The sequence below is a fragment of the Oncorhynchus keta genome, chromosome 17 (assembly GCF_023373465.1).
Source record: "Oncorhynchus keta strain PuntledgeMale-10-30-2019 chromosome 17, Oket_V2, whole genome shotgun sequence".
NCBI classification, from domain to species: domain Eukaryota; kingdom Metazoa; phylum Chordata; class Actinopteri; order Salmoniformes; family Salmonidae; genus Oncorhynchus; species Oncorhynchus keta.
In genome coordinates, this window is record NC_068437.1 from 18,491,177 (window position 1) to 18,505,553 (window position 14,377).

Sequence of the window (14,377 nt, forward strand, 5' to 3'; positions counted from 1 at the left end):
TTATATAGTTTATATAGTTTATCAACATTTTAAGCTTAACATTCTGATCTGTTGCGTCAGCTACATTGCGTAACCGATGTGTCTGTCTTCACTTGTAGCCTGTGAGAAAGACATGATCACGTGACGGAGAGCCATGTGACTGAGAGGTGATTCGGAGGGCACAACGAGCACAAAATGCATAGAGTTTTTTAGGGTGCATTATGGCCACACACAGGGGATGCCGGCATGAAATTGTAGGCTTTACCAAGTGCTTGTCAAATTGTGAATGAGTGACTGATGTAGTGTGTACAGCCTGTGAAAGAACAAAGCAGAGCTCATGCCTTTCAAGCGACATTTTTCAAATCATCCTTGGAGTCTCATCATGCAGCCTTATAATGTATTAGAAATCAAAACATATAGCCCACCGTTTGTAGAACAACTAAAGTTACATTAATAACTCTAAATTCAGCATATAGGAGTACCTATTTTTTATTAACCGCTCAACATAGAATAGCCACATTCCCTCAAATCATTTGGAGAAAATATCCTTTCTGTTTTATTCAGCTATGTTTAATTGTATTCTTCATACTATAAAATAATGCCACGGAATTCTAAGAAAATCTTGTCTGCTTAATGAGCTAGTGTAGCCCACAGCCATTTGGCATAGCCAGCTCAGGACCTAACATAAGGACAACGCAGAGTATGCTATTCTGTTCCTCTTTCTGTTCCTTTACTTCATATCATGTTTCTTTAGACCTGTCTAAAATAAATCATGGATTCATTGTGATGGTGTAGGCTATATTACATGGATTTATTAGACTTTTTAACATGTAAATGTTCCAAAGGACTGCATCAGTGGCTTGTAAGGCTATGTGTGGAGGCCAGGAGATGCTGAATGTGTTTATGTTAATTAACGGTCAATTCCCGTGAGACAGACAGTTATTTGCTTGACAATCACCAGCTGATGAAATTTTAGTGACCACCACAGCCCTGCAGACACACACACACACACACACACACACTGACACTCCAACACACACACAAACAAGGCAAGGCCATGGTGAGTATCGGACACTCATCTTGATACCCCTTTTCTCTCTCACAGAATTCCCTGTGTCCCCGTGCTCTGAAAGCTCTGAGAGTGTTGGAGGCTCCTTGTCGACCACTGGTGCCCTGAGAGACTCAATCAGTGATGTGGAAAGTCTGGGAGAGGACAGTGTCTTCAGAAAGGTGAGCACACTGGACTGGACCCAGACACTCGCTTTCAGTCACAATACAATGTAAGGAGAGGAGTAGGAGTCTTCATCGGCTGTGACATGATAGCATATGAGTCCATTATGAGTCCGTATGAGTCAGTTCTAGAAAACAAGCAACACGGTCTATGTCTTCCCTGTTGTATGTTTTTGGTGATGTAGTTCCATTGATTTCCCAGCTAGTCTGCACCTTCAGACCACAGCAGACTGGTTAGCTTCCTCTACCATGTGACATCAGCAGGCTCCCATGAGCCCTCCTTCCTGGGCCAGCAAACACCATTATGACCTCATCCCCTTCATTTTCTCCTTTACCACCCTTCCTCCTCCACCCTTCTTTCATAGTGTACACTCAGTGGAGGGCGGTTGACGGCACTCCAAAGCTGTTTTTCCACTACAGCCTTGGTCCTCATTTCTTTGGTTTCAACAGGCTTTGGTTTCTCTGCACTCATGAGGTCATTTCCTCTCCGGGCATCTACTTAGCACTCAACCACACATGCACACTGTAACTTCAACTCAGTCTGTAGGCTACATGTTTTATTTCATTAGGTTTTCATGTTGGTATGTAAAAGAAAAAAAAGAGTAAGTTAATGAGTAAAATGTTAGAAACGTTAACAAATGTTTTCTTCCTGAGAAGCTACACAAGTCCCCTCTAACTGCTCCCAGACCAGTCTCTGCCCCTCCGCCTCCCGTCTTGAGGTTTGTCATTACGCAACAGGTTTTGAAACTTCGGGTGACCTCAGCACTTTGGACAGAGACAGGCAGGCAGTGACCAAAAAAGGACCTGAGTAACATGACTCGATTCTACTAGTCTTTTCATTCCTCGAAGGCTCTTTTAAAACGATCCTATTCCAAGTCCAATTTTCTCTAGAGCATATTTTCGAAATGTGCGTTTATGTGTGTGTGTGTGACTGCGTTACTGCGTGTGATTAGTGTAGGTGTGTGTTTGTGTAGAGAGTGTTAGCTGGCTGACTGCTTCCCTGCTGCGTGATCTCAGGCAGGCTGAGTCATTTGTTCTGGAAGTTGATTTTCCATAGCCTTCTCCTCATAAAGAGGCCTGTATGGTTATTATGCTCCGAGCCACTGCGGCCGACCGTTACCTTAACACCCGCCCAGTGCTGGCACTGCTGGAGAATGTGAAAACTAATGATACACTCCCAATGAAGATCATCTGCAGCCTGCCTCCCTAAAGGGTGTGTGTTTCAGTTGTTATGTAACCTTTATAGGGCTGGAAAAAACTCTCTCTCCCATCAGTATGTCTCTCTCCCTGCCTTGCCCTGTCTTCTCGCCAGTCTGAAGCCCGCAGTAAGCTCAGACTAATGGCAGCTCTGGCCAGTCATCATCAGGCCTAACCTCCCAGGCCTGGCATGTGTGAGAAACAGCCTGAGAGACAATGAGACAGGACATTTTTGTTTTGACATTTAGGGACACATTTGGCATCATGCTTACTTGTTAGATTAGGTTATAATGTGCAATTCCAGCTACAATAAGTCTGTTCCAGCAAAAAAAGTATCCTACAGACTTTCCAAACCCTAATATATAATATACACACACACTGAAGATGATCTGTGAGTCCCGACATGTTGGTCCGTTTTATTTTTGAATTGCAATATCCCCTAAAATAAACTTACCTTGGATGGTTTTGAAGTAAGGTGTTTTTACACAGCTGCAACTTAATTTGATCACTAATTCATACCCCGTTCTCCCATGACCACCTCTCTTTGTCTTCATACTTGATGCAAAAGAAGCGCTCCCTCTTTTTTGCACCCAAATATCATGCCTTTGAGTTGTGTTGACTTTGACTCCAGTGGTTAACAGGGTCTCTCTCTGTCCCCAGGCTGTGGATGGGCCAAGGGATAGCACCAGCAGGGTGTCAGTGTCCTTCTCCTCCGTTGACGACGTGGCCAGTGTGGGTCCCCTCAGCGCCAGCTCTCAGGGCAGTGTAGGTCCCCTAAGTGTCTCCTCCCTGGGCAGCGCGGGCCCTCCTTGGGCCGGGGCGGGGGCGGTGGGAACTCGGACCAGCTGGAGCTCTGGAGACACCTGGCAGACAACAGGGAAGGGAGGAGAGGAGGAGGAGAGGAAAGACAAGCTGACAGAGGTGCCTGTATGCTCTGCCGTCATGCGCCCGTGTATCCGTTCGCTCTCTCCGTTCCGCCGGCACAGCTGGGGCCCGGGGAAGAATCCCGAAGGAGAAACAGATGTGAACCAACGCAGGTGAGTCCTCTTAGACCCAGACACTGACCTCTTACATGTACCCCACACACACTCACATAAACATACAGTACTCCCCAGGAAGGATAGCTATGGTGGTAAAACGCCATCATCTGTGTGAACTATACACCGCCAACTCCTACAGTATTCTGACTTGTCCTCAGTATGATTATATCTATTGTGGAGCCACTTGAGACTCTGGGAGCCTGGGAAGTACAGTGTACAGAGATGAGACTAGGACAGAGACTGGCCCCCAGAGGAGTGGTCCTCATACGGCCTCGTGTGTGTGTGTGTGTGTGTGTGTGTTCTGTGCTTGTCCCTCAGAGGGCCTGTGTACAGTATAGACAGCCTGGAGGCTCCTCTGTGTAAGTGGACGTTGTGGGAAAGGCCTGGTCCCGGTCAAAGGTTAAACACTGACCTCTGACCTCCTTCAACAGCTGCGCGAGCTGTTTGCGAAGTACTGTACCATCACTCCTCTGACATCACTCATTCTGCTCAATGTTTCAGTCTGCGACACTGAGACACTATCCAGAGGCTTGACTTGAATAGCCTTTGTTTTTATTGCTACCAATTCCTTCTCGCTCATTTTCACCCATTTGGTCATGTATTGTACTGTCAGTGCTCCCACCTCTCTCTGTCCATCCCACCTCTCCTGTCTTCTGATCATCTCTCCATTCATCTTCTCAGTTCGTTGCGAAGTCAAGGGGAGGGGAAGCCTCGAAAGCCAACGTTTCATAGGAGAAGGTACCACACTGTTATTTCTCAATGTTTCCATTCTGACTCTCCCTGGTGTGTTGCAATTACGGGAAGAAAATGCTAAACCTACTTTTACCTCTATCACACATATGCTGTGGAAAAATCCTTTCTGAAACAGTATGAGAGTACTGTCAAATTATGTCTGGAGAGAGTGGAAACCAAGCAAAAAGGTTTTCCCCCCCAATAAAATACTTTATCAAACCACTCCCAATGGGGGGAAAAAAGCCTACCTTTTACCGCAGTGGGCTAAATCATTGTCATTGTAAATAAGAATTTGTTCTTAACTGACTTGCCTAGTTAAATAAATAAAATAAAATAATTAGTCAGGGTCACAGAGTTTTTCTTGGTAGTCTTAAACAAATCTACTTTGAAACAAAAGTATAGACCTCATACACATGGTTGTGGGCTTAAAAGGAAGACACCTTTACCATGTCAGATATAGAGTTGAAATATATTCCATTTTGAGTTTGCATCCCAATATTATACTTTATATACATCACAGAAGATTGAAATATAACAAAACCATTTGCCATAGAAGAAACATCAGATTTCTTGTGTAAAAAAAGAAAATAATGTTTATTAATGATGAAATAATGAACAATATTAATAACATCCGACTGCAGGATTAATCATTAACCCACCACTTTCACCTTTGACCCCCCCCCCTTTCAAGCTGTAATAACGTCACCCTGTTTCTCCCTTTGTCCACCCATTTCTCATGTCCCTCTCCATCCCTCTCCCTGGCATCTCCCTGTCAGTATGAGCTGGTGTCCCTCCAACATCCCCCCTCCTCACCCGGAACAGATTGATAGCAGAAGGTATGCCATCACTGTCTGTCAACTAACTGGGAGAGAAATAAAGATGGAAAGAATGCACTGACAGTATAGGAGGATTAACAAGATGAGAGATACAAAAGAGACGGGAGCCCCTGCATGTTCTGTGCTCTGTGCGGGATGTACTGTATCTGGCTTGGTGTGTGTCACTGCTGCTTTCACTGTGGTCTCTTTGTCACTTTGTTTGGTCGGTTGTGGTCGACCTCAGGGATGCAGTCACTTCTCTTCTACCTCTCTCGCTCTGGCTGACTCTCAGAGACAAGGAAGCTAGAATTTAGAGAGGAAGCATCAAGCATCTTTAGAACAATCGTATTTTACTGCTACACTGCTGGTTAACTATGGCAAAGCTTAAAACAACCAGTATAAGCATCGTCATCAATGAGCCGTACATGTGAGTTATGGTTTTAGTTCAGTTACCTCGCTTGGCAGCTTCAGTGAGAGGACCAATCATCACACAGTCGGGAACGAGGTGCTAGTTTTTTTTGTACACCAATACTGAATGCTGATTTCTTATACATTCATGATCTCAAGTGTGTTATTTGATAGCTGTTATTTAACATGAATTGTTCTGTTGTCTTAAATGTTCTACACTTTTGAATCAACTAAACTAAAAGTTGCCAACCTGAAATTGAAGCTTTGGGGGGAAATATGTATTATACTTCAGTTATTTGCCCTTTATATTATGTTTCGGTTTGCATGTATGCGTTCCTTCCTGTTTGTGCTGGTGTTTATTTATTCCTCTTTGGCTATACATGCTTTCCTTCCTTCCTCCCATCACCTCCTCACTGCCGTCCTGCAGGGATCTAGTTCAATGTCTACATGTATGCATGTACTTGTGCCCTACACTTGTCTGGTTTCAGTTTTGAACCAGCTGATTGATCATCTGCCTGGAGCACGAGGATCTGCTGGGTGTGAATTCACTGCCTGCCTGTGGTTTAAACATCTCTCGGGGCGTTAGTATCTATTGTCCCGACGCAAAATGCTTTCAGTAACTCACACAGTTTTGTTGTGTTGTGGCTGCAGTTACAGTTTGGAGGGCCTGGCTGGAGAGGAGGATGCTGGGAAGGCTTCCACCGACGTGGGGAGCGCTGGACGTGTGACCCGCCTGGACAGTGAGGAGAGAGGCTCGCTTCTGTCCCTAACAGAAGAGCAGGAGTCAGACCTTGGCGACTGCAGCAGCCTCGACAGCCAGGTATGTGTCCAGGCTTATCTTAACCATAAGCGTCCTGTGTCTTGCTTGCGCAAAGACTTGCGCAATCGCCGAATCTTTGCAACTTCCCGTGTAGAGTGGCTCTCTGTATGCACAGTAGTTGAGTGAAATTGTGTTTTATTTGATTGCAGACAGCTCACTGATCACTCTCTCTCTCCTCTATTTCAGCTATTAGGGAGAGTTCTGCCTGTGAGACGTCCCCTCATACCTCACCAAGCGCTCACCAAGTCGGTGTCCATGCTGGCCATCAGTCACAAAGACCTGGACGGTGAGGCTCACTCTAACATGTTAACACTTTCTCTGGGTTCCCCTCTACTGCACACATGTCAAACTCATTCCGCGGAGGGCCTTGGTGTATACGAGTGTTTCGCTCCACCCTTGTACTTAAGGTCACTGATTAGTAAGGAATTCCCCTCACCTTGTACTGAAGTGGGCTACATTAGTGTAGCCTGGCAGTCTTAAAGACATCTACTTAGAGTATACACCTCACACCTCACGCACATGGTTATGGGCTTAAAAAAAGATGTTGAAATTGATTCAATTTTGAGTTTGAATCGCAATATTACACTTTATATACATCGCAGAAGACTGAAATATGACATAGAAACACAGGATTTTCAGTGTTAAAAAAAACAATGTTTATTAATGATACAATTATGGAGAATATGAATAATGTTCCACCCATGAGGCCACTAGAGGGCGAGTTGGTCATGTTACTGCAGGAAAGGGAAACCTTTTTAAACCTGCAGACCCTGCCCTCCGTGGAATGAGTTTGACCCCCCTGCCCTACAGCCTTCTCTCTGTCTGTGGTGGCATGGTGGCACAAAAGGCCAGGCCTCTATCTATCCAACAATCAAGTCTCCTGTCACCTGCTGTTTCCAACCTCATCCTTCAGGTCCATTTTCTCTCTGTACATCTGCTGTTCATTTTCCAGACAGTTGACAGGGACAGTATCCAATCAGGTGGTTAGTTCACTCTTTCAATCCCAATCTCCTCTGGGGCTAACAGAGGCTACTGTTACAGCTTCTCCTCACTATCACTGGGGGCGGGGATTTCTCCCTTCTCTGGTTTCCCTGTCCCTTTGTGTGGGGTGTCACTCATTCAATCACTTGGTAGGGAATGAGGTCAAGTCTGTGTAGGGCTCATTTGATCACTTGGAAGGCATTGAGGTTCGGCCCAGGTTCTTGTGCTCATTTAATGCGTGATTTGATGTCTTTTGTACCCTTGAACTGGATAGCGAGCGGACGGACTCGACCAAAGAGACGCATCTCCTTCTCCTTCAGCATCCCCAAATCTAGAACATTCTTTTCTATTGGCTCTTCCTCCAGTGATGAGGAGGAGGTTGTTGTGAGTAAGTACTGTACAGCTCCCAGAATGCCCTGAGTGCCCACCTAGCCCCTGGCTGCTTCCTGTGTAGTGTGCCTCTTCTTCTGCCCGTGTCACTAAATGGACATCACATCCCGCTAAACTCTAAATCCAACCCTAATCTCTGTTTGGTCCCCTCCCCTTAACAGGGTCAATGTCTCTGAAGTTGTCGACAAGTCATTTGGTTTGAGAGAAATTCAACAGCTTTGTTTTGAAAGAAGTAGGTTCTCATCTGCAGTCACCAAAACTGAACATGTGATCAGATATGCACTGGTAATGAAAGTCGATTTAGTGAAAATTCAAGCAAAGTGTTTGTGAATAGAATAAGACAATTGCTTCCACGTAGACTATTAGGTGTTGTAAATTGGGCGAGTCTGACCAGTGCACTAGTTGTGTCTGTTAAGTTATTGTGCTCTATGTTATTTTCTGACTATGGCTTCATCTATTTTATGAAAGCCTACAGCTTAGTTCTGAAAATCTTGGTTACCAAGACCAGGACTGAAGAAGAATGACAGGATTATGCCAAACCATGTCCATGTTTTTCATTTCAGTCTAATTCAAAATAAATCAATAAAAATCTGCCAAGATGTTCACATATTTATTAAATGTTCATGAAACAGTCAAGGACAATATTGACTCTTTTGTCCTTTTAAGAGCGTTGTATTTATGAACGATTTGTACACGGCTGAAAACCTAGCAACAGCTTCAGACTCAATGAGGTCTTTTATACGAATAAATACTGCAGCTTCAGAGTAAAAAGCCCTCTGCAGTCCAGTCAGCCATCTGGAATCATCATCATCATCATCATCATTCAGCCCTTAATGAATATCTGCAGGAGACGCCCATGACCCCACAATCTATTTCCCACTATTGGTATCGAACGGAGGCTAAAGAATCAGCATTCTCCTAGCACAGATTTCCCCAGGTCCCCAAGTAGCCCTTTTCCTATTGTATTTGACATGGCTGCCATGCATATTATGTCCCTCCTGTGAGTTTTCCACATATTTCTTCCCCTTTTTCTTTCCATCACTTCTATTTATTCCCTCTAGCCTCCATTCTTTGAAATCCACATAAACACATTTCAAAGTGTTCCTTTTGGGCTTCACAGCTGCTAAAAAGGATTGAGTTTCCTTTAGGAAATTTCACTGCTGCTTTCACACTCCTTTGAGCCTCGTAAGAACGGCTTGTATATTATTTTGGGGCGAACGATAGGAAGAAAATCCCTGGCCGGGCCGTTACTGGGGGATGACGTTTCAGAGGGCTTTCGCGGCTCTAGCGTTTCAGAGCTGCAGCTTAAGAGCTGTAAGAGATGTTGCATGGCAGTTTTTGAAAATGTCTCCGTGTTTTTCACGTGATGTGTGCCTTATTGAGCTTTGCTGGAGGACTGTGTTTGTCACGTGATGTGTGCCTTATTGAGCTTTGCCGGAGGACTGTGTTTGTCACGTGATGTGTGCCTTATTGAGCTTTGCCGGAGGACTGTGTTTGTCACGTGATGTGTGCCTTATTGAGCTTTGCCGGAGGACTGTGTTTGTCACGTGATGTGTGCCTTATTGAGCTTTGCCGGAGGACTGTGTTTGTCACGTGATGTGTGCCTTATTGAGCTTTGCCGGAGGACTGTGTTTGTCACGTGATGTGTGCCTTATTGAGCTTTGCTGGAGGACTGTGTTTGTCACGTGATGTGTGCCTTATTGAGCTTTGCTGGAGGACTGTGTTTGTCACGTGATGTGTGCCTTATTGAGCTTTGCTGGAGGACTGTGTTTGTCACGTGATGTGTGCCTTATTGAGCTTTGCTGGAGGACTGTGTTTGTCACGTGATGTGTGCCTTATTGAGCTTTGCCGGAGGACTGTGTTTGTCACGTGATGTGTGCCTTATTGAGCTTTGCCGGAGGACTGTGTTTTGCCCCTAGTAACTTTCTTTATTACTGGCCACCCATGACTACTACTGTAAATATATGCTGTCTATTGTTCACATTCGGTAGTGTATGTATTTTTTGGGGGGCTTGATGTTAATTGGCTATGTCCTTAACCATATTACCCAGTGTGCAATTCCACATGTAACCCGTCCTACCAAGTACCCACTGGTTCAGTTGGATGTTTGTACAAACGTGTTATGTGATATCACCTCTGCTTGGAAATGTCTTGTAATGATTATGTAATATGTCATTTATACATGTACTGAACCACAATTCTGATTTAAAAAATATGACAAGCCTGTTTCATGGTTATATACTGTAAGTCTGTATGATTTTATACAGAGGAATTCCAGTCTGTAATTTCAAAATGTTATTTCAACATGCTTCCATTGGTCCAGCTCATCACCCCCTCTCTCTATTTCTACCGTAGGAATGGGATCCTACTCCAGCACCTCTGGATCACTAGAGTACAGGTACGACAGAGGCTTTCTTTTCAATGGGGCCTTTCTGACAATGTGTACTCTGATTGCTATTTCTCCAGCAGAACAAGTGTAAATGGCTGTATGTTCAGTGCATATTTCCTTGTCTGGTTCAGCATCTCTGAGGAGGACCCGGGTCCCCTGCGGAGTTACACTGAGGGGAGACAAGGGACCAAGGTCAGCCGCACTTTCAGTTACCTCAAGAGCAAAATGAGTACTAAGAAGAACAAGGTGAGTCTGTCTATTCAGCATTTCCTCCTCTCCTCCTCCTCCTGCTTCTCTTCCTTTCCTCCTTTCCTCCTCCTCCTCCTCCTCCATTTCCTCTTCTCCTCCACTTCCTGCACTAGCAGAGCACAGGGCCTGGCTCAGAATTGTATGTGAGAGGATAAATCAAGTTGTATTGGTTAATTGAATTGAAGAAGCCCCAGTAGTACATTTTCACTCTGACCCTAGCGCTATTGTTCCCTCTTGGTCTTTCTGACGTTAAATCAAATGGATTATTAGGTGTTCAAAGGCTTCTCAATACATACAGTTCTATGGCTACATTTATACAGAGTACATGTATTCAGAAGGGATTTACAGTATCTTTCTGTTAGGTAAGTGTATCCGCCTGTGAGGTGTGAGTAGCAGAGCGAGGCGCCTGTTCTGCACGCAGTAGGGAAGTCAAACAGGAAACAGAGGCATGCTGTGGTCTTTCTCAAAAAGCCGTCTGTATGGCATCACTGCTTCTGCGAAAACAAACCACTCTCTTAGACTTAATTCTACCATGTTTCCTGATAACATTACAGTAAAAAACAGTCACGCCCAGACCATGCATCAACACAGTTCTCATGTGATTTTATTTCCCTGTGATTGTATCCCCAAAAATACATTTGATTTCCATTAAGACTTGTTCATACTTGAAAGTATGTACATTGTACATACTGTAGAAATATTTGCTGAGATTGCGAGCCAGAGGCCGGAAGCTGCAGTGGGGCTGCTGTGTAACAGAGACGGCAGAATACAGCAGTGCAGAGGCACAGCACAGATCCTCCCTCCACCACCCCCCTCATCCTACACATGGTATCTCACTTCCTCCTGGTGGGCTGATGGCTGGCGTCATGGGAACGCCAGTGTTCTGTCTGTAGAGGCTGTAGCGCCTTTTGTTCCAGACCAGCGAACAGACAGACTGTTACTGTAATGTTGTGTAGACGTCTCCTGGCACACGGTCGCTCCCTGAAGCTGAGGGCTGAGGCAGGACAGGATGAGGTAGGGGATATTGGTCATTTGGGACTTCTGGGAAGAAACCGGGAGTTGTTAGTCACCATAATGTACTTTGCCACTAACTACTGCATGTCGAAGGTGTGCCTCGCACTTTCCCAATGTCACTTTTTACTGTATTTGTTTATCATATCTACTAGTTTATTTCTATGACGTCGAACAGTGCGGGTTTTTGTTGGCAGCCTGTGACTTGTGTCTTGATGAGAAGGGGAAGAAGTGTCTCCAGCCTCGTTGTTTAGAGTTGTCTAGTGCCTGGCTCACGGCTCAGACGGAAACACATCATGATACACTCTCTTCTCACCACACATTCTACCCTCTTTCAGGAGAATTGATTTTAGAATCTTATTTAGGTTGAGTCAGAATCATAGGATATTGGTTGTTTCCTGTACCCGTCATGAATTAGTGTCTATCTGTACAATACACCCGATAGTGTGTTTTCTGTCAGCCCGGTGTATTGTATGTGGTTACGTTGATATACTGTAACCGTTTGTCGGAATTAAGTTTCTGTTTGTGAATGAGACTTCTAGGTAGAAAATACGGAAATATTAGGAATGGGTTTTTGAGACTGCCAAAACACATGCCGTTTTGACTAGTGGTCAATGATGTCAGCATACTTCCTTAGTATATCTTTGTGCAAGTGACTCATGCATCACGTCTTTGGCTAACTATTATCCAAATGTGAGATCTATTTGTAAGACCATGATTGCTTAACTACCGAAAGCATCACTGTGCTTTGACTCAGATAATTGATGGCATTTTGTCTTTGTATCTCTAACAGGAGAAGGACAAAGATAAGAGTCAGGGTAAGGAGAAAGACTGCAAGGAGAAGAAGAGCCTGAACGGCCATCTCTTCAGCTCTGTGAACCCAGCCCCCTCCACAACCTGCCACCAGTGCAACAAACCCATCAACACTAAAGAAGCCTTCCTCTGTACCAGTAAGACACCCCCTCCTCTTCTGTAAACCACTTCCTCCTCCTCCTCTTCTTCTTCCTCCAGCCCATGTCAGGTGTTATGAGAGACCAGACTCCACAGTACACAACGTATTCATTTTGTTCCAGGGTAAGAGACACTGCTCTAGTTTTATTAACCCCTCAAAACCCCTATTTCTTTACATGGTGGTTATATAGGCCTATGATTGGTGCTGCTCTGGACAATTACCGTGGGTTTCTACCTGTAGGTTTTTTTTAATTGAATTTTATTTTATTTTTATTTTACCTTTATTTTACCTTTATTTTACTAGGCAAGTCAGTTAAGAACAAATTCTTATTTTCAATGACGGCCTAGGAACAGTGGGTTAACTGCCTGTTCAAGGGCAGAACGACAGATTTCTACCTTGTCAGCTCGGGGATTTGAACTTGCAACCTTTCAGTTACTAGTCCAACGCTCTAACCACTAGGCTACCCTGCCTAGTGGGGACTGCTTACTATATTCAGTTCCCTGAAACGGCCTAGTCAGCTTGTCTAGTTGAGAAAGTCCATACTAAGCAAAACACAGGAAATCCTACACGCCGAGGGTCTGTCTGAGGAGAACTTAAGAGGATGTTGTTTATTTTGGGGCCAACAGAAGTGGACGTATAGAACCTCTCTGTCACGGCAGTATGTACATTCCTCCCACCATCTTTGTATGGACTGCAGCTTGCATTAGAACAGCAGAGCCTAGTTCTCAAGCCTAGTTCTCAAACTCTTTTGTTTGTTGTCAGTCTGTCTGAAGTGTGATGGACTGGGTGGGTCTGTCCCAGTGAAGAGGGGGTGGGTGGTTAGATGGAACCAGGGACAGGGGACGGATGTGGCCCCGGGCCCAGCTAGTCCCCTCGGTCTTTCACTGGGTTGCATCACCCTGCCCCTGACACAGCTGGGAGAAGTCAGCTCTGCTCTTACAGCTCGGTTCTGTCTCTCTGCACTTTGCTGTGTGGTGACGAACATCCTGTCTGTCTGTCTGTCTGTCTGTCTGTCTGTCTGTCTGTCTGTCTGTCTGTCTGTCTGTCTGTCTGTCTGTCTGTCTGTCTGTCTGTCTGTCTGTCTGTCTCACACACACTAGCGGAGGATCCTGTACTGTAAACCCTAAGTTAGGTTTACGTGGCACATTTCTCAGAAGTGACTTAGTTTTAGATATGCAGTGTTTCACAGCATTGTGGCCCACATAGGGCCCACATAGGGTTTGACGAGCACAGACCTAGATTTGAAACAAGCCCTTAGTTTTGACAATTGACCTAGTTATTCAGAGGTACCTTGATCAGTGACTGATCCTCGCCTCTATCTCCTAGCTAGAAAGTCAAATAGGGCTTTGTGGAGAGTGAGGGAGTTTCGTCTGAAATATAAACAAATAGAGTTTATTCTAATGGACACCTGCCTCCTCTCTCTGTTCTCTCAGCTCAACATTGAGAGATTCAGTCTGTCAGGATCTGTGTTTGACACACAATCAAAACAACTCCCACAAGCTGGCCACGGAAAAATTGAAGGGCACACACCCTGTTGCACAACACAATCCCCTCTCACTGTTTAGTACCTCCATCTGGGAGAGCGCAACAGCCTGTTCATTGTTGTCTTCCTTCTGTTCCCTCCCTGAAGTGTTGTTGTTGTGTTGGATGGGCTGGAGGTGCAGAGGAACTCTTTCAACTCAATGGCCTTTTCATACTTCACATTAATCCCGGATTCTTCTGTTAGTCATTGTGTTGCTTTTATGTGGTTAGATGAGCTGTTTTTTGATGGCGCCTGCATTTTCTCAGCGTTTTCAGATTAGAATTTCCTGTTTCTCTAGTTTAGGGTGGTTCAAAGAAGTGTTGATTTGGTATGAGTCACGTGATGCAGGTGAAACGAAGCTGTGTTGATTTGGTATGAGTCACGTGATGCAGGTGAAACGAAGCTGTGTTGACTTGGTATGAGTCACGTGATGCAGGTGAAACGAAGCTGTGTTGATTTGGTATGAGTCACGTGATGTAGGTGAAACGAAGCTGTGTTGACTTGGTATGAGTCACGTGATGCAGGTGAAACAAAGCTGTGTTGACTTGGTATGAGTCACGTGATGCAGGTGAAACAAAGCTGTGTTGACTTGGTATGAGTCACGTGATGCAGGTGAAACGAAGCTGTGTTGACTTGGTATGAGTCACGTGATGCAGGTGAAA

At 44.9% G+C, this 14,377-nt stretch overlaps 1 protein-coding gene across 1 annotated transcript in view; it reads left to right on the top strand.

Moving 5' to 3' along the window:
- LOC118396556 (A-kinase anchor protein 13-like) overlaps nucleotides 1–14,377 on the top strand; it is a 98,262-nt gene that overhangs the window by 66,279 nt on the left and 17,606 nt on the right. The window contains 10 exon segments of the mRNA XM_052465643.1: nucleotides 1,085–1,209; nucleotides 3,067–3,443; nucleotides 4,128–4,184; nucleotides 4,955–5,014; nucleotides 6,053–6,221; nucleotides 6,408–6,507; nucleotides 7,477–7,590; nucleotides 9,948–9,990; nucleotides 10,113–10,227; nucleotides 12,035–12,191. Coding sequence (XP_052321603.1) covers nucleotides 1,085–1,209; nucleotides 3,067–3,443; nucleotides 4,128–4,184; nucleotides 4,955–5,014; nucleotides 6,053–6,221; nucleotides 6,408–6,507; nucleotides 7,477–7,590; nucleotides 9,948–9,990; nucleotides 10,113–10,227; nucleotides 12,035–12,191 — 1,317 coding nt within the window.